Source organism: Oryzias latipes, chromosome 12 (assembly GCF_053564925.1).
Source record: "Oryzias latipes strain Hd-rR chromosome 12, Olatipes_Hd-rR_3.1".
NCBI classification, from domain to species: domain Eukaryota; kingdom Metazoa; phylum Chordata; class Actinopteri; order Beloniformes; family Adrianichthyidae; genus Oryzias; species Oryzias latipes.
In genome coordinates, this window is record NC_136248.1 from 16,631,190 (window position 1) to 16,650,703 (window position 19,514).

General features: G+C 38.4%; 1 protein-coding gene across 1 annotated transcript in view; it reads left to right on the forward strand.

Annotated features, from left to right (window-relative positions):
- Positions 1 to 19,514, forward strand: part of bcr (BCR activator of RhoGEF and GTPase) — an 85,167-nt gene that overhangs the window by 44,742 nt on the left and 20,911 nt on the right. The window contains exons 2-5 of the mRNA XM_023960573.2: positions 5,055 to 5,239; positions 10,216 to 10,320; positions 10,620 to 10,805; positions 19,087 to 19,194. Coding sequence (XP_023816341.1) covers positions 5,055 to 5,239; positions 10,216 to 10,320; positions 10,620 to 10,805; positions 19,087 to 19,194 — 584 coding nt within the window. The remainder of the gene's footprint in view (positions 1 to 5,054; positions 5,240 to 10,215; positions 10,321 to 10,619; positions 10,806 to 19,086; positions 19,195 to 19,514) is intronic.

The following is a 19,514-nucleotide window of genomic DNA, read 5'->3' on the forward strand; positions in this document are numbered from 1 at the left end:
TAGAGTGAGGAGCCAGGAAGGGGTTATGACCACCATGATGAGGGGGGAAAGCTTTTCTTGGGGGTTGCAGTTAGGAAAATGTTGTTGCCTTTAGAGACCTGGTCCAATGAAAATTGTGTTTTTGGCATTTGTAACATGTTGGAGGACATAGTGTCTTCCCATAATGGAGGACATTTTTAAAGATAGTTGAGCATAAAATTGCATTTCTGAGTATTTCTTCATTCAAATCGCTGTAAAACAGGAGCAGATGAAGAAATGCAGTTTGAAAAAGCATTTGATATGGCGTTGAACCTACAATGACAAGCCACAAGTCTTCTGCTCCAGTCCCTTCCGATGCATCCAGTTGCACACCAATATATACATGTACATCATTTTACGACTGGGTTGTTCCTACATAGCTCACCCTTTTTGTTGCTCCAGTAATGTTAAATTGGGGTTGTGAGGGGCTGTAAGCTAGCGGCAGAGCGTGTAAATAAAGGGATGATGGGAAATGGAGATTTCTCTGTGTCGACAGTCCCAGCCAAAACAAAGAGGCAGATTACTAATGACCTCCTGTCGCTCTGCAGAAACTATGTCCTAGAATTTGACAAAGGTTTTTAGATCAAAAGATGGTGGGAATGGTACTTTAAGCAGAAATGATTGTCCTTGTTCATGAAGCAGGTAAACTCCTGAAAGCTTTTAAAATATGTACAGCATGTTTAAAAATGGGAGTAAAAGCAATTTTTCAAAAGACTAATAGCACAAGGGCAGAGCAACCAGGAGCTGTATTGTTGGATAATGAGAAAAGGAGCAAAAACATGATCAATTTGATAATAAAACTATAGTAATGATCCAGGATCAATGTTTTTGTTTGGGGTAAAAAGTCTTTTGAGTACAATTTTTATTATTCCATCATGTTTTTTCATGCACATATAAAAGGAGTTTGTTTGCAGAGGTGTTTTTTTCATATTTTCAAGGCCAGATTACAGCGGTCATAGTTCAGGCTAGTTTTTACTTTTGCCACACCAGCACACGAACTATTCAAACAATGCCTATTAATTCAATGTCCCACTCTGATCCTCTTTTGAGCTATTGTAACAGCATTCCCAGTGGTCTTTTAATGATGATGATGCAGTTTTTAGCCAAAAAAAAAAAAAAAATCTGTTTTGTTTTCTTGAACTTAGTTTCTGCAGAGCGGCAGTAGTTCATTAGAAATTCCCCCTCTAAGTTCTGGGCGGAACTGTTGTAAGAACTGTTGTAAGCCCACCCCATTTCCCGTCATTCCTTTGTTTACATGCTCTCCCGCTAGCTTACACTCCCTCACAACCCTAACCTAACATTAGCGATGCAACAAAAATGGCGAGCAGTATGGGAACTATCCAGCTGTTCAGTTACCAGCTCGGATCTATTTGTCTGCAAGTGGATGCATCGGAATGGAGCGGTGCTGGAAGCTTGCAGCTTGCTATGTCACACTTCCAACTTCATTTTTCTCTCCACTCCTGATTTACAACCATTTTAATTAAGAAATGCACAGACATTCAATTTTGAGCTTGATATTGTTTATATTTTTCCTACATTATGAAAACAATGAAACAAGAACATGTTCAAATCACCCAAAACACCTTCTTCATCTGAGTGGGTCTTTAAAAAAAAAAGACCTATGAAGTCATTTTTGTTTATACTTTTGGTGCAAAGTAAGTGTCCTCCTTTAAATAGTATCCAGGATAACCAGATTTCTTCAGTTTTATCTCTCAAAAATGTGACACCAGAACATCAGAAAACTCTCGAAGGATGTAAAAACATAAGAAAACTCTGCCAGATGTGACTTATAGAAAAGGCCCTAAAACCCTAACCCTAAAACCCTGTCACCTTTACCCCTGCCTGCAAAATAGTTCTGGAAAGTCCCACGTGTTGGTACAGCAAACGCACCCCACATATTCACAGTGTGGGTATGTTTCTTTTTCCACCTGCTCCTGGAAAGCAAGCGGTCCACTTCCCAGACCCAGTTTCCATGTAAACATTTTACAGGACAATGTGTGTGTGGGTTTCACGGCTCCATCAGCCAATTGGCTGTTGCTCTTCTCTGTATGCAGGGGCGCTTCCTGTGACATTTTCCATCTGAACTCGTGTGTGTGGGTGGATGTGGTTAGAGATACAGCAGTCAGCTGACTGTGTGCCCCCCTCACATGCCCACCACAATGACAAGGAATCAAAAAACAGGGAAGAAAAATGGTAAAAATGACTTCTAATCAAGGCTGGATCTAAAATTTTTTTGAACATTCTTCATGTAGAAAATGTAACATAAATTATAGATTAGATACATTTATCTTCAAAGAAACTTTGTGTTTTTTAAGACAAAAAAGGCTTTTTTATGCTAAATATAACTTTACAAATTCACTTTTTTTCAATGAAAGTTCCACTTTTGGTCAGTTTAATTGTTAAAATTGTTTTTCTGCAACCATAAAAATTGTATTTAAATGGAAAATTGTAAAATAAATTGATATTTTACTGAATCTGTCAGACTTCATCCATATCAGAGGCTTGATGTTTTGATGGCCATGCTCTCATGACCACTTACCAGAGCTAGAAATCATTGGATTTGATTATCCTTCACTAATGCAAGAATCCATTACAAGTAATTATTTGCCAAGATTGGAGTTTAGGGAAGCCTATTAGCTGATCTTAACATATCAGCTGAATGAGGTGCTGTCCTGTAACATCACATTATATCCTTTTGAAATGTTTTAGATACAGATAAAAGAGGAGTTCTTTACTGTGGCATTTAACACATCCCTGTTTGGCGATCTGCTTACATGGATTTTATGCATGATGACAGTTGAAAGCATGTTTATTGTGCTGCCTTTACAGAGGAGAAAATCACTTCATTCGTCCAGTTTGCTTGGCCCCCGGGCTGTGTGTGTGCCAGTTTGTGTAACACCCACTTCTGCATGTGCACCTTTCTCATGGGACTTAGCTTAAAAAAAACAAAAAGGAGCTATAATTCAGAAAAGATTGTTACTATTGTTAAAATGGTAAAAAAAAAAAAAAAATTTCGCTAGAGGAGTGATTACTACTAAACACCAGCTTGAGATTCCTCATTGCATGAATAAACAACAACATAGAAGGAAGAAATTCAGTTTTTTTCCAGAGGGGGCATTTCAACATCCACACCCTGGATATGGCTTTAAGGCAGGGAATGTATTGGTGCATTTTGTCCTGGAAGCCTCTGCTGGTTTTCCTGGATGCAGTGGGAAGCACACACTCCCAAAAAGGAAAGGGTTATGCAGATCGTGTTGTGGGCTGATTAAAGTTCACTTGGAAACAGTTAACACTCTATTACATTTTTCATACTTGTAATACTTTAGAAAAAGATGGATAGAGGATGGATGGTAAATAATGTTGCTCAGGAATGATGTGATAGGAAGAACAGCTTGTGTGCCTCTGGGTGATCCTGGTTTGGGTTTATAGTCTGAGTCAACGCTTCTGGCTGGAAAACAGGGCAGCTCTGTTGACTGTAGAACACGGCGATCCTCCTGGGATATTCCGGGATCACCACATTCCTGCACAGCTACCCCCCTTGTTGAATTTAACGGTAAAACACGTCATTCATGGACTGGTCCGTTTTTTTTTGTTTGTTTTGGTGCTCTTCTTCTCCCTTTACAAAGGGCAGAAGCTGCGAGAGCTGATTGGTGATGGTGATAGCACTGGGAGGTCGATGGGAAATTTCTCCTGAGATGCTAAACTTTGCATTCAACTAATTTGAACTTCCAGTTTGAAAGTCTTTTGTTCTGTTCCCTCTTTGAGACATTTTTTTTTTTTTGTTTTTGGAGAAATGTATTAATTTGAGGTGCCCCACTTTCTTGAGCTGCATTAATTAGTGTTAGAAATTAACTCTGCAAGACTTGGCAACCTTCCGAGAGCAAGAAGCCAATCAGGGAATGTGATGCACGTCTTTTCCTTAACAGCGTGCCACGCAGAGAGCCTCATTACCAAAAGAGATTCTCTGTGAACTGCAGGCCAAACCTTTTCTTGATGTCAGCATTAAAAATAGCATCTAAGATTTTGTTAACTGCTGTATTGACATTGAGATTCAACTGGAAGGTTTATTGGCTTTTAGAGTTTAGATAATTTGTGATGTTAAAATGTTTTATTTTCTATACTACATTGAGTTGGGTTTAAACATCAATGAGCTGAGTCAATCTTTGCATAAAAGATGCAGTAAAACTTGATCAAATCTATCATTTTCTTTTTTTTTTCTTGGATCTTTCTGGTAAAAAGAAGTTATTTTGTGAGTTATTTAAGTAAGAATTTATTTGTATGCCCCGCAGCAGTCCTGGACTGCAAAGACTATGATGTTTGTGCAGTTATTCTGTTTACTGCGCCTTTTTATGGAAATTTCCGCCCCAGCTACATTCTCCAAAACGCATGTAAAAAAGGAAAAGTTATTACAAACTATTGTCAAAGGATTCTTACCATTTTGCACAATATGGGGGAAAATAAATGATTTCGAGTGATCTTCACGCCACCAGCTTTATTCTACTACCAAGGTTTAGCTGACCTTTGACCTCAGAAGGCGGCTGCCATCTTGAATAAAAAATAAATCACTTTTAGTAGCAGCTACAAATTTAAACTCCCAGGGATCTCAATCTATCACCTCATAACTCATCAAGCAACATTTGAAAGCTAATTGGGAAAAATGTTGTTAAAAAATTTTTAAATTTGTAAATTTGAAACGATGTTAGCTTGGCAAGCTCTTAAAAGTGGCATTTCCCCGTTGCTCGCATATTTTTTTACCCAAATATTGCTCAAATTGAATACATGACTTGTTGCCAAAGTACTTTTGCCAATTCTTGTAAAAATAACATCGACCTGTTTGTCAGCCCTCTGTGACCAAAAACTTAAGTGGTTGCTATGGAGATGAAACTAAAAGAGAAGTTGCCATTTTGAAAAAAAAATTGGATTTATTGTGCTTAACTAAAACTGAATTGATGGAATATTTTGGCAGCCCTCAAATTAGTTTTACTTTTTCAAAAACCTAAAATAGTTACTGAAGTTGGGTTTTCCTTCCATTGCAGATGGTCATTACACCAGCACCCCTCCACCATACGGCTACGATGCAGACCGAGCAGAAGAGCAGCGGAGGCACCACGACATCCTGCCGTTCATCGACGACTCGCCTTCCTCCTCTCCCCACCTCAGCTCCAAGAGTCGCAGCAGCAGGGACACGCTCTCCTCCGGGTCTCTGGAGTCCTCCAAGTCGGTCAGTGTGCCATCTCCCGGTCTCCTGATAGATTAGGAAAAGTGCGCTCCAAAATCCGCCATTGCTGCCAAACTCTCCTCCTTCTGGGAGGAGGCACAAAAAAGCCATCCAGACTGTCTGTGGCTGGAAATCCTCTCTGGTCACTTATTTTGCCAAGTTGACTTCATTTTGACCCGACTGCAGACCCAAAAGTGTGTTAATCTATTCCTGCAGCAACGCTGCTCTGTCGATACTGAAAGGATTTGTGTTCTTAAAATTAAAGAGATGAATTTGTCTCCTTTCATAAGAAGCAGTCATCCACTAAAGTGACTACCCCCCCAAGGGTATTAAGCAGAAGTACCCCGTAAATCCAGCACCACATCAGCATCCTCCCTCCTCTTCCTCCGCCTCCTTTCCCCCTTTCTTGGGTCTGAAGAAAAACCAGTGATCTGTGACACCTGGTGTTACTCAAAGATTATCACCGACTGAATGCATTTATGCACCCCCACCCCCCACCCCAGGGCAACAAACAGGATGGAGTCAAAGGGAGAAACCTTGAATCTATTTTATTCCTTTTTTTTATTGGCCTCCATCTAATATGTCCCTGAGGAAGTAATTGCATCAATGTTCACGAAGGTGCCTGAGTCTTTGCCCCCTCCATCACCCTTCACTCACTTCCTGAACCGGCGAGTGCCGACCTGTCAATCTGATCGACGACCTGGATCTGCCAGTCTCCTGACCTTATCCAACCTTTGACCTTTGAAGCCCATTTCATTTACACATATGGATAAAGGCACTTTGCCATATCCATTCACTTTACAAACCCCCCGGACATTTGGTGTTTCCGCATCAGAATATTACATTTTTTTTTTACTTTAAAAAGAAAAAATTATTTATTTATTTTTAAAATTTTGAAACTTTCATTTCAAAATAAAAAATTTGAAATGGTTAATTTCAAGCAAACAAATGCAAAAATAATGCACAAAACAATACAATCAGGAGTTATACATTCATACAAAGACGTATCAAACATAAGATAATATGACATTAAATCAAAGATTGCTTAAAAGGGAGTGGAAGGAAGCAAACTTATATAACCCCCCCCCCCCCCCCCCGTTCTACTGTAACCATTTTATTACATGATAAATCATTTAATAAAAATGGTTACTGTTCTACTGTAACCGTTTTTATTACATGATTTATCATGATCTGGTTCATAATTTATCAGACAGAACAACGAATCCTTAAGTATCAATACATCACATGACAAAGATGAATTACTTCATTATTATGTAAAAATAGACATGACTATTTCAGAAATCAACATAGCACATACAGATCAGTCATATAAAATGTGTGCAGATTTTTTTCATTTGAAAAAAAACACATGATAAAAAAAGAGGAAAGTGCAATTAAACAAACTCTTTATTCTTCCAAACGTATTATGTACGTTTATGAATATAAACAAGTTTTTAAACATTACCTGCCTTTTTTTAACTCTGCAGTGATGAACTATTAAAGAAAAGTGTTGATAGATGCACTAGCGAAGGCTGATCCTTACTCTTTTGTTTGATTTATCTTTAACTGCTGGTCTTGAGAGCCCCTATGAGGGGATTCTTTTTCCATATTAAAATATGTCTATACTAATCCTAATAGAGGAGATGTGGCTAACCAATAAAAAAGATATTATTTTCCAATATATGTATAAAAAAACAGGACATTAAATGTCTCTTTCAATATGTCCTTGTGACAAAAAATTGACCATTTTATCTTATCAAGTTTGTTAAACCACGCCCATATAATTACCCACTGTCTCAAATTTGATCCACAAATATTTAGGTGTAACTGTTTATAAAGAATTACTTATCAACTAAATTTGCGTTCTTTCAATACAGCAAGTAGTCATTTAAAAAACTGAATAACAATAAATGATGTGTTCCCACCATAAAGTTTTGAAAATTAGCCAAACTTTTTAAATGAGCAGGGAAAGCACCTCTACTGCCCCCAGTGGAATGACGATGAACTACAGGGCAGAAATCATGGAGCAAGTTGTATACAATGTATTTTTGAAGTAAGGTTTTATCATTCTAATGAGATAGGGGTCTCAGAAATGTGTGTATGAAATATAAAGTATGTTTTCCAGTTTCCTTCTGTTCAGCTTAACATTGAAAAGGACACATTTGTTGTAGAAGATCAATCACTTTGAGTTTATAGACGGAATCTCCTGAGCAAATGCAATTGTTCATGTGTTCAACTGATAGGAGCTTCTTTTGGTTTTTAATTAATATAATCCAAAGCATTAATATAAATAACCATCTACAAATCCCCAAAAGAGCCAGATCGACTGTCAATAACTTTCATTAAAATAGAGTTAGCCTAAAAAAGAATTGTATTCTTCAATTCTGCTCCCTTCTAATCATGAAAATGTTCAATATGTGAGACAAATATGTAAACATTTGGACATCAATTTTCATGAAAGGAACAAATAAATAAATGAAAAAATGTATCATCATCATCCTGTTAATTGTAAGAACTGATGCAGAATTTGTTTCTTGTTGTCTTTTTATGGATATTGCAACGGGTCACTATGTGTGTTGATGCCAATTTAATTTTCAACAGTGGCTCTCTAGTCCTTTTCTGAAGCTGACTCTTCTCTGCTGTGAAGAGAACAGAGATGGCAGCCACTGATCACAGCCTCCTTCAGTCCGCGAGACAGCTGCGGAGATAAAAAAACATGTTATAGTGTCTTTCACTCAATAATGACCTCAGCCTCATGGGTGCACTATAAAGTGTTCATTTTCTCTCCTGATAGCTAATTTTTTACCATACACATGGTTGGTCCAGTAGCCCAAAAGATGAATCCCTCATGGGGTTTCAGTTTGGTCAAATGTTAGCTACATTCTGCTGATGAACACCTATATAAACACAAAATACCCAGAGGAAGTGGAAAATAGTAGTCTGTGTTTTTTATGCAAACCACACTTCAGCAGGAACCCAGAGACACGCTCATTAGTTGCCACGGCGATAAATAAAAGATATGTCTGGAGATGCAGATTCCTCCTTGGGGAGTCATCTTGGTTTTTGAAGGAGAAATTCACACTTAATGTGTCTCCTATGCTTGCTCAGTGAAATGTGGCCGAATGTAAAAGCTACCTCCTTTCTGATGTTTCATTTTTATTTTATTGGTTTATTGTTATTTTCTGACAGACACGTTTGCTTGTTGTTTTACCAGATTTTTAGAACTTGTATATATTACACATGCTCAGTTACTGCCACAGATTAGCTCCTGAACACGGCAGGCCTGTATTCAACTCTTCGAAGCATAAATCACACAAATAAAGAGTTTTAAGCTTTTTTTAAAAGTACTTTTCGATACTTTTTTTGCAAGATTTTACATTTGTAGGAAAGTTAGGGTCTATATTTTATTACCTGTTTTTCTAAGAAAGAAAAAGGACATATTGAGATAAAATAATACAGTAAAAGCATCAATTTTGATATAGAGGAGGGAACCTGTGCTTCAAAACACTGTCCGACCCTGTTAGAGTCAAGAAACTTAGACTTTCTGCTCACCTGTACTAAAATGAGCTTCCGAAGATAATATATGAGACACCAAATATTAGATTTGTTCACATAAAGTCATCACATAAAAAGGATTTAGTTAATTGTAAAAAATACCAGTGTTTCATAATTTTTTGAGCATAAATATTCCTGTGAAATCTGTATCAAGCACATCAGTGGCTGTAAGTTTATGGGTCAGACCCATTTTTTTCATCACGTGTGTGTTGATTGTATTGTTGCACTGTTATGTGACAATTGAGAACATGTTTTGCAACACTAAAAACGCCACATTTTTACATCCCTTGACCTAGGAGACAGCGAGGTCAAAGCATGCTTTGCAGCTCTTGCTGAGTTTTGCTAAGAAAGAAACAATCTCTAAAGGCTATTTTAAAGGGCCTATATCAAGCTTTTCAGAGTAAACTACACGGAACAAAAATATAAACGCAACACTTTTGTTATTGCTCTCATTTTTTATGGTATGAACTCAAAGATGTGAAACATTTTCCACATACACAAAATAACCAGTTCTCTGAAATATTGTTCACAAATCTGTCTAAATCTGTGATAGTGAGCACTTCTCCTTTGCCAAGACAATCTATCCCACCTCACAGGTGTGCCATATTTAGTCCAGTCTAAGGCACACCTGTGCAATAATCATGCTGTCTAATCAGCATCTTGATATGGCACACCTGTGAGGTGGGATGGATTGTCTTGGCAAAGGAGAAGTGCTCACTATCACAGATTTGTGAACAATATTTCAGAGAACTGGTTATTTTGTGCATGTGGAAAATGTTTCACATCTTTGAGTTAATACCATGAAAAATGGGAGCAATAACAAAAGTCTTGTGTTTATATTTTTGTTCAGTGTATTGCCACATGTATAATAAAATGTTAACTTTTTTTAAAATGAAATATTAATTTTTTTCGTGAGCTCTTTTCATACCCGGAAGTAAGATGCCTCGATCTCTGAGGCACCAGCTTTCGCTCCTAGTGGGTGCCATGCATTTCATGACGTCGTCTTAGAGTCGGCCTCAGCAGCGTGTCTGTGATTCTCCCATAAAAACAACAACTTTTGCAAAGATGGATATGCATATTATGCATTTTAAAGGAAAAGGTTCTGTGTTAACCTGGCAGCGGTGCTGACAGTGCAGACTCTTCCTGGAAGGGGCTGTTCTCACTTATTTATGTCACAATGTGAGGACCCACTCGTTTTTTGTGGATTGGGAGAGGCTGGTGCTCAGAGTACAGATTTATAGAGGAATACTCAGACGTGCTTGAATGGATCAAAATCCAGCTTTGGGGATGCTTATAGTGAGGAATTAACACTTTAATACACTTGAAAGCTCAAAAACGTTGATTTTGCATGATATACTGTAGACCCTTTAAGCATTAAAGGTGGCAAACCCCTGCTTTAGCATCTGTTTGTATGTGTTTTGCAGACCGAGTGTGACTTGGAAAAAGGGTTGGAGATGAGGAAGTGGGTCCTGTCTGGAATCCTGGCTACAGAAGAAACATACCTCAGTCACCTGGAGGCTTTGCTGCTGGTAAGAGAACTTAATAACACATAACTTAGTATATTGTTTTATTTCTGTGAAAAGTATCTGCAAAGATTAAGAGCTATACACCAAAAACTTGCAAAGTTCTGGCTTTAACAATAATTTAGAACTGGTTGCAAAAACATGTGATGACAATTAAAAACTGCATTTCAGTCTATTCCAGTTAAACTCAGTTCTATCCAAAAGGTTCCAAGGGCTGAAGTCTGATAAACTTTAACCAGAGCATGACTAAAATCTTAAATTAATTCATGTTTTTAAATAAACATCATCTTTATGTTTTGTTTTAGCCTATGAAGCCTCTGAAGGCCGCTGCTACGACGTCCCAACCTGTTCTCACTGTGGCCCAGATAGAAACCATCTTCTTCAAAGTGCCTGAGCTGTACGAGATCCACAAGGACTTCTACGACGCACTTTTGCCCCGCGTCCAGCAGTGGAGCCACCACCAGCGAGTCGGGGACCTCTTCCAGAAACTGGTAAGGCTCTTTGTAAACATGGGAGTCCAAAAGAAAAAAAAAAACCTGAACTGTGGAAAATTGTAGTGTTTGTTTTCCCATGACAGCAGCCAAGTCCCTGGGTGTAACTGGCTGACATAACCCCTAATCAAAACGACAGCAGTGGGCTCAGAAAAAAAAAAGGTTGACTGCACTAGACGCGACATTTGTGGCTTTACAACACTTACAGTCTGTGGACGCTCTCCCAAAGCAAAGGAACACAGGGGGAAAGTATTTATAGAAATGCTTTCTTTGCTGGAAGGCTTCTCAGAAGCAGACAAATGCTCTAAAGTCGTAAAAAAATAAGTCAAATTGATTTGTGCAACGATGCTCCCTTTTTACTGTTTCAAATTGAGTCTAATTGAATCTGGAATGGTTCATGACAGCTCAAACGGTCACTCTTTTTGTTTTTTTTACTCGCAGCAGTGTGTGCCAAGGATATCAGGGCCAAATGAACAATACACTGGTCCTATTTCATTATATCTGCAGCGTGTCAATTAGCCCACAATGGCTCATTTGTTAATTCTGTCAGAAATGCTGCTCTTTTCCTACTGGTGCATCCCTCCCCCTGATCTCTCCTCCCCCTTAAACTCACACTCAAACACACACACACCGACACACATGCACAGAGACAAGCCTCACAATACCCCCTTTCTGCCTCAGGCAGCTGAGGCCATCACAGCTCTGTGTGCTTTCTGTCTTGGAGAAGCTGCTATAAATAGGAGCTTCTTTCCCTCTTTCTCACTCAGTCATTCACTCTTTCACTCACTCTTCTTCTTTTGCTCACACATATTCTCATTAAACTATCTAAAGAAAACCCCCCAGGGATGCACATACAGAATTAGGGTTTAATACATTTTTTATTACAAAAACCTTTTTTTTTAATAATGATTTTAATATTTGTCCTATGATTAGAGCAGATTTCATCTTTCTTTTTTTCCACCCTAAGAATCTAAAACTAACCAAAGGAATTGATACACAATCTGATGTAATAAAAAAGGTAAGAATGTAACTCTGCATTTGAATGGGAACTTGGTTTCTTCAAGCTTCTGCATCAAATAGTGATAAATGGAGTTCCGATGGGCATCATTGGCAGTAAAAAGATGTGATTTGATTTCAGGTCCATGATTTAATATACATACTCATTTAGTCTATTAATGCATCGCCTATTGTCAACTTTTCCATCAAAAATCACATGTATTTAGTAATCAAAGTCAGTTTTTAGTTAATTAGAAAGTTAGGCTGAATAAAGGTGGAACTTTCAAATACATAATAAAAGATTCTTACATAAAGAACTAGCAGGAAAAGTATTTTTGGCCTAAAGAAATTCAATAAACTGCTGTATAGGAGAATTAATCCGTGCGTTTGAGGAATTATTGTTGTGTTTTTTAAGTGGATTAATCGATTTTTATAAACACTCTTCCAAAACGCTGTGACAATCAAATCCAGCTTTTTTTTTACTTACTTTTTGTGGGGGGAAAATATAAAATGTCATTTTAAAAGTTATTTGCATGTATTTAAGTTCATCGTATTTAACTTTGCTGAAAAAATATCTCCCATAATCTTCAGAGCTGCTGTTCACCCCCCCCCCCCCCCCCCAAAAAAAAAAGACAATAATAAGAACCAAAGGGATTCTCAAGTTTACAAGTTGGAAATTAATAAAAAAATCATTTCAATAAATTGGAACATAAGTAAATATAAATGAGAAAAAAATGATATTGTAGGATTAAAAAAATTAAATAAAAAGGTTTTAAAACATGTAAATAAAATTGGAAAAAAGTTGGAAACCTTTTATATGGTGTAAGCCTTATAGTTTCACCCAAAGAGGAGAACAGAACAGGCCTTTTTCTTTATGTTTTTCATTTTATTACAAGTAAGGACAGTTTGGAGCTTGTCTCTGAACTTCCAAAGCCAAAGGGCTGTCTAAATGTAGACTATGTCAGAAATAAGCAGAAGAGATTTCAAATCAAACCGTAAATCCCCAAAATAATTCTAAAATGAACGAGAGTCCATTGCAATCCAGCTAAAGTGTAGAATGTACTCTCCAAAGATAAAACTGCCCTTCTTCCATATAAATCCAAAATTGAATAAGAGTTAAAAATTAGAGTTGACCATTATTCTCTTCCGGGCTTTTTAAGGCCATGGTATCTATCTACCTTTCAAAATAATACTTTTTATTAAAAAAAAAAAAAAAAACTAGATTATAACTTTTTGTTGCCTTTAAAAGTAATAAAAACCATTTTAAATTATTATTTGGCTTATTAAATCTTTGTCATCCAAGCATCCAAATGGGTGTCATATTGGTATGGCCATTGGTATTTAATCGCAGATACATGTCTGTGTCTCATCAGCATAAAAATTGACTGAATTTCCTAACACAAAGAAGAATATACAAGGGTATAGACCAGACCCTTGAGGAGCACCACCATTAAAAGGCAAAGATGTGGAGAGCTCAGGTTACACCTGTAGAAAAAAAACAAGTGTGATATATTTTACTACAGTATAGTGTTCCTATCCTTGTACTTGTGTGTGAATTCAATCTAATCTGTGATTTAATGGATACAAACACATCAATGAAATCTAAAATACAGTTTTCAAGTGTCAGTATTTTAAAGGAGGTAGTTAAAAATACTCAAAAAGAGTATTTTGTGTGTTTGTTAGGATTTCTAAGCAGATTTAAACATTTGTTTTACAACTTTCTGTTCATCTAAAGATGATATTAGTCCGTAAAAACCCAGACAATATAGAGAAAATGTTACTATTGATCTGTAATTTGAGAGAATGCAAACAGCTAATACCTTATATGTGAAAGTGTTGAGCCTAAAAGAAGGAGAGTTCTACACGACAGGAGTCGCACTTGCCTGAGAAAAGGGGCGCGAAGATTAGATTGGAGTAGGTTAGGTGATCCACAAGAGTAGTGGTGGGGGTAGGGAGGATTTAGGCAGGATAGAAACCGACACGGCAAGAAGCTGCTGCAACTCCGATAGAGCTATCTATCATCATACTGTGGCTCTGAAATCTGCAGGAGCATAGGAATCGTGAGACATCTGAAGAAGAAAGGCAAAATACGAACAGAAAAGAGAACGATGCAAAGCCTTGGTGACAGGTTATAAGCACACACGAGTATCTGAAGGCTGAAAATAGTGCAAAAGCGCACCTGTGATTTTGAGCTTTCAAACACCGCAGAGAAAGGAGGAGTTTAATCAGAAATGTGAAACTGTGAAACTGAATGAAGTCTTTGTTAATGTCTTTGTGGCTGTGCCACTTTGGTCCAGAATTAAACATGGCAAATTTAGGACTAATGCTTATAAAATTCTTTTACCAAATACCCTCTCCAAAGAAAATAATGTTTTTGATGTTTTTAACATGTTCTTGAGGCATTTTTGTCACGAGGGAGGACATACATAAAGAAAATTAAGCTTAAAATTGTTTATTTGAGCAATATTTAATTCAAATCTTTGTGAATTGGGAGCAGACAAAAAATGCAATTGGAAAAAGGTTGTAGCAGTGACGTGGTAGCTAAAATCGGTGAGTCACAAGCACCCTCCACTCCATTCTGATGCAGCCACTTGCAGACAAATAGATCCATGTACGTCTTTGTGGTCTTCATCCGAGCTGGTAGTTGTCTCAAAACTGAATGGCTGGATAGTTCCGATATTGCTCACCATTTTTGTTGCACCGGAAAACAGATGGATGATGGGAAGTGGTGGCGGGCTTACTCTGGGCCAACATTTCTAATGAACTATTACTACTATAGGAAACTATAACATAGAAAATGACACATTTTTTTTTATTTTGGCCAAAAACGGCACAATCATAATATAAAGACCACTGGGAACACTTCGAAAATAGATCAAAAGACGATCAGACCTTAAATCTTAATCTTAAGTATGCAACCTTTATCTTGAGGAAAAGTGTTTTCTCGTAGTACTTCAACTACCGAAAAGATACTACAGCTTTTTTATTTGATGGCAGCGGGATGTCATAATGCCGTTTTCCGCAGTGAATTACACACCTGCTCTCACATGGCGCAAGTACTCAGCCTAGAAACCATCTTTTTTCATCTCTCAAAGAGGTTTTCTGCTGCGACAATGTATCCTCTCTCTCTGTAAGCCTTCATGTTGTTATGTGTGGTTCTTGGGATGCAGCTGGCTGACATTTGGGCTCTCTGTTCCTGACACAGTCAAACCGTCATGGTTTGAATGGCTGCCTTGGTGGCTCAGATTGTGTAACCCTGGGAAGGCCACACAAATGGAGGATTTGTGCATCGGCATTACTCTTAACCAGAGGTGGGCACTGAGGGCCGCATTCCTGCATGTTTTCCAGCATACCCTGCTCTGGCATGTTCTGATTGGCTGGACACACCTGAACCAGGTAATCAGCCACGAGTAGGGCAAGATTATTGGCTGGACACACCTGAACTAGGTAATCAGCCATGAGTAGGGCAAGACTATCTGGAAATCATGCAGACACACCGGCCCTCGAGGCCTGGAATTGCCCACCCCTGCTCTTAACTTTCCTCTTCCCACATGTTAGTTTGTGCAAACCCATCTGTAATACACAGTGGGGCAGAAACATATTTCTCAGTCACTGACTCGGCAAGTTGTCCTATTTAAAAAGATGAGTTTGGTCTGTAATGTTCATCATAGGTTCACTTCAGCTGTGAATGACATAATGGAAACAAAGAATCCAGGAATTTATAATCAGGATTTTTAAAGGATTTATTTCTAGATTGGTGCAGAAAATCAGTATTTAGCTCTTACAAACAGACAAAGATTCTGTCCATCACACACCCTTTTCCTCTTTGAGAAGCTCTTCTATCCTCCACTTGTTACTTGTATTAATGTCACCTGCATAACCTGATTATCTGTTATCAAGATACCTGTCCACACCTTTAAACCGTTAGACTGCAACCTCTTCACAATGACCAAGACAAAAGAGCTGTCGAAGGACACCAAGGACAAGATTCTTTACCTGTACAAGACTGGAATGAGCCATCTCCAATAAGCAAGCAGGTTGATCTCACCTGGCGAGGTACAAATGATCCTAAGAAACAGCCCAGAACTACACAGGAGGAACTGGACAATTCATTATGGACTCAAATCCTGCAGTTCCCCAAAGTCCTCCTTCTTGAGCCAGCACATGTCCAACCCCGCCCAAAGTCTCGCAGAGACCATTTGAATGATCCAGAGCAGGATTGGGAGAATGTCATATGATCAGATGAGACCAAAATGGAAATTTTTGGTATAAACGCCACTCTCCATGTTTGGAGGAGAAGGAGTGCCGGGTTGCATTCAAAGAAAACTAAACCCACTGTGAAGCATGGGGGTGGAAGCATCAAAATTTGGGGCTGCTGTTTGAGCAACAACTTGATTTTGTGGCAAGGAAGAATACCACAGATACACTTTTTTTTCAGTTTGGTGTTGTTGATTTTTCCCCCCACATTTTTCTCCTTTCTTTTTTGTAATATATCTAGCAAAGAAACCATAAATGACACTGTCGCATTTACCCTCAGTTTAAAGGTCTGGGGGGGTTATCCCAAGGATTGGATTCATTCTAAGCTACTTTACTGTGTTAATTAACGGAACACTTTAAGTTTTCCCATTGAATGTTTTTCACTTTTTTTGTTGTACTCAAATTTACGGAGAGCACAAAACACAGAAACAGTTTTGTTATTGCCGCCAGAGTCTACAGAGTCATGGAGATGATGTGCCAAGAAAAGAGCAAGGTCATGTTATCTGTCTTTCACATCACATTTAAAGACCCGCTCTAATGAAAATAGTGTTTTGGTTTTTTTAAATATGATCTGGTTGTACTGTTCTGATAATGGAGGGCATATAAGAAGAAAATTAAGACTAATATGGCATTTCTGAGTATGCCTTTATTCAAACCATTGTGAATCAGGAGCAGACAAGAAAAAATGCTGTTTGAAAAAGACTGCAGCAGTGACATAGGTCTTAGAGTCGATGGGCCAGAAGCTCACTGCTCTCCTCCATTCTTACACATCCACTTGCAGAAAAAAAGATCCATGAACGTCTTTTTTTTCCTCATCTTAGCTGGCGTCTGGCTCAAAACTGTACTGCCAGATAGCTCTAATATTTTCTCCATTATTGTTGCACCGGTAATGTTAGGTTGAGGGTTTGAGGGGCTGTAAGCTAACGGGAGAGAGTAAAAATAAATGGATGATAGGAAGCTTACTCCAATTTCCAGTGAACTGCTACTTACTTTGCAGAAAGTATGTCCTAGAAAATGACAGTTTGTTTTTAGTTTAGGCTAAAATCGGCATAATCCTAATTAGAAGACCACTGGGAACACTTTTAAAACAGATCTACAGCTGAGTCCATGCCGCAATGACCACAACCCACTGTGCTACATTCATTTTATATGAACTGTAGAACATTACTGTGTTGAAACTGAGGTTAGAAGATGCCTTTTAGTATCACTGATTTGTGGTTCTCAGGCTGCTTTCTCTTTTTTTCTGACTTTAACCCCTCCCCCATCTTTCTCCCAAGTAGCAAATCATCCTCTTCTATTAATTTAAGCTTTTTTCCCACTGATTAGTGTTCCAGTGGCAGAAAAAATCCCACTCATGTCATGCCACTCGTTCATTTTTTTGTTTTGTTGATAGTGATGTGGTTACAGACGAAGGACCAGATACCATCTGTGAGACGTATCCACATCTTCAGCACATGCAGGGAGCACTGTGCAGCTTATGATGGATGACGAAGGGAGGGGATCACAAGATTAAAGAAATGAAAGAGGAATATGACTCTTTTGTGCCCATTATACTGGCCGGCCTGTGGGAAGGTTTTAAAAATTGTGCACTTTTAAAGATGTTTTGATCAAATCGATTTATGGTAAGTCACACAGAACCACGTATTACATTTTTAAAGTCCCACTCCAGTCATCTTTGAAGTTATTTTAAAATCATTCCCAGTGGTCTTCTAATTATGATTATGCCATTTTAAGCCCAAATCAAAAAACCTGTGACATTTTCCAAGACATAGTTTCTGCAGAGCGGCAGGAGTTCATTAGAAATTCGCCTCCTAGTTGTGGGTTTGAACTGTTGGTGGCAACGTCCCCACTTCCTGTCTTCCATTTGTTTATACGCCCCTGCTATCTTACAGCCCCTCACAACCCCAACCTCTCATTACCGTTGCAACAAAAACGGCGAGCAATATTAGATCTGCTACAATTTTGAGCCAGATGCCAGCTCAGACGAGGAAAACAAAGACGAACATGGATCTAGTCGTCTGCAAGTGGATGCACACCTTCAAGCTTTTTTTGTGCTTTTTTTTGATTGTTCCTGATTCACAATTATTCGAAAAAAGAAATACTCAGAAACACAATTTTAAACTTAATTTTCTTCATCTATGTCCTCCATCATGAGAAAAATGCCACAAGAGCATGTTAAAAACATAATTTTTCGTCAGAGTGGGTCTTTAGGAAATAACTCTGGCTTGTTGAGGTGTGGCTCTTAGAGTTACTTAGAAAGTTATGTCCATTCTTAGGAAACTTTGGATCATTGTGCTGCGTTTAAATTCTTCTTCCGAGCTGGGAATTTCCAATCATAACAGGTCAAGTGTGTGCTGCTTTACTTCTGAATCACAGTAGAGCCTAAAAGCAACTCCACACCCGGCTGCTGACGTGTGTTATAGATTTCCGTGTGATCGTGCTCGTGTCACACAGAATTGACATTCACCGCCCCCCGCACTCCCTCCATATTTGGCGTTTGTTCCGGAGTACTGACGATCCCTTTGTTCGCTGCTGAGAAAGATCGCTTGGAGGTGACGTTCGCCAGAGGTTTATTTCCTCACCCACCTTCCTAAATGTGCTTTGTGTTACACCCGTCATTAATTACTCAACCCAACTCCATGCAGGTCTGGCTAGTTGCTATAGCAACAAGCCGCAGGGTCCACCGTAGTTAACGGCTGTTGATATTATCCATATCTGTGTTTTTGTTGGTTGTTTTCTTCAAATGTTTGCAGGTTGCACTCAGCCTCTTAGGTGGTACCAGCTGGACTAAATGTAGGAAATATTTATTTCCAATGAATATGCATTTCACTGTTGCAGTTTGGTATTTTCCAGCCTTTTTCAAACGTTTGGAAATAAAAAACTTTGTTTTGTTTCTAGTGTTTCTTGGTGGTTTAGGTGTACAGACAGACAAATCTGCCATTTCTCTACTTGTCTCTTGCATGTTCTTTGACCCTGTTGTAAACACACCATCTCTTCCTCTTTTCTTTGTCCTTTCTGTCTCCATCAGGCTGGCCAGTTAGGAGTTTACCGGGCGTTCCTGGACAACTACGAGCTGGCTGTAGAGACGGCAGAGAAGTGCTGCCAAGCCAATGCGCAGTTTTCTGAAATCTCAGAGGTAAAACAGGAAAGGGAAATGTTCAATCAATTATTGATCTTTTATCTTTGATTCACAACAAATATAGATTTATTGCTACAGTTGTTCCCACATGCCATAATGATAATGCACAGTACTAAGCAACCGGCTGTCTGATGTTATGAATAAAGATTCGTGTTTATGATTATATTTAAAAAATACCACTTTTAGTGACTGTTTTTCTTTTTATCCGTCGCACCTGAAAATTCAAATGAGGCTGAAGTTGGCGTCCAATTTTTATAGCCTTTACCTCTTTTGGGACAAGTGAAAATCTTTATCTCCTTTTTATGATTCCAACATAA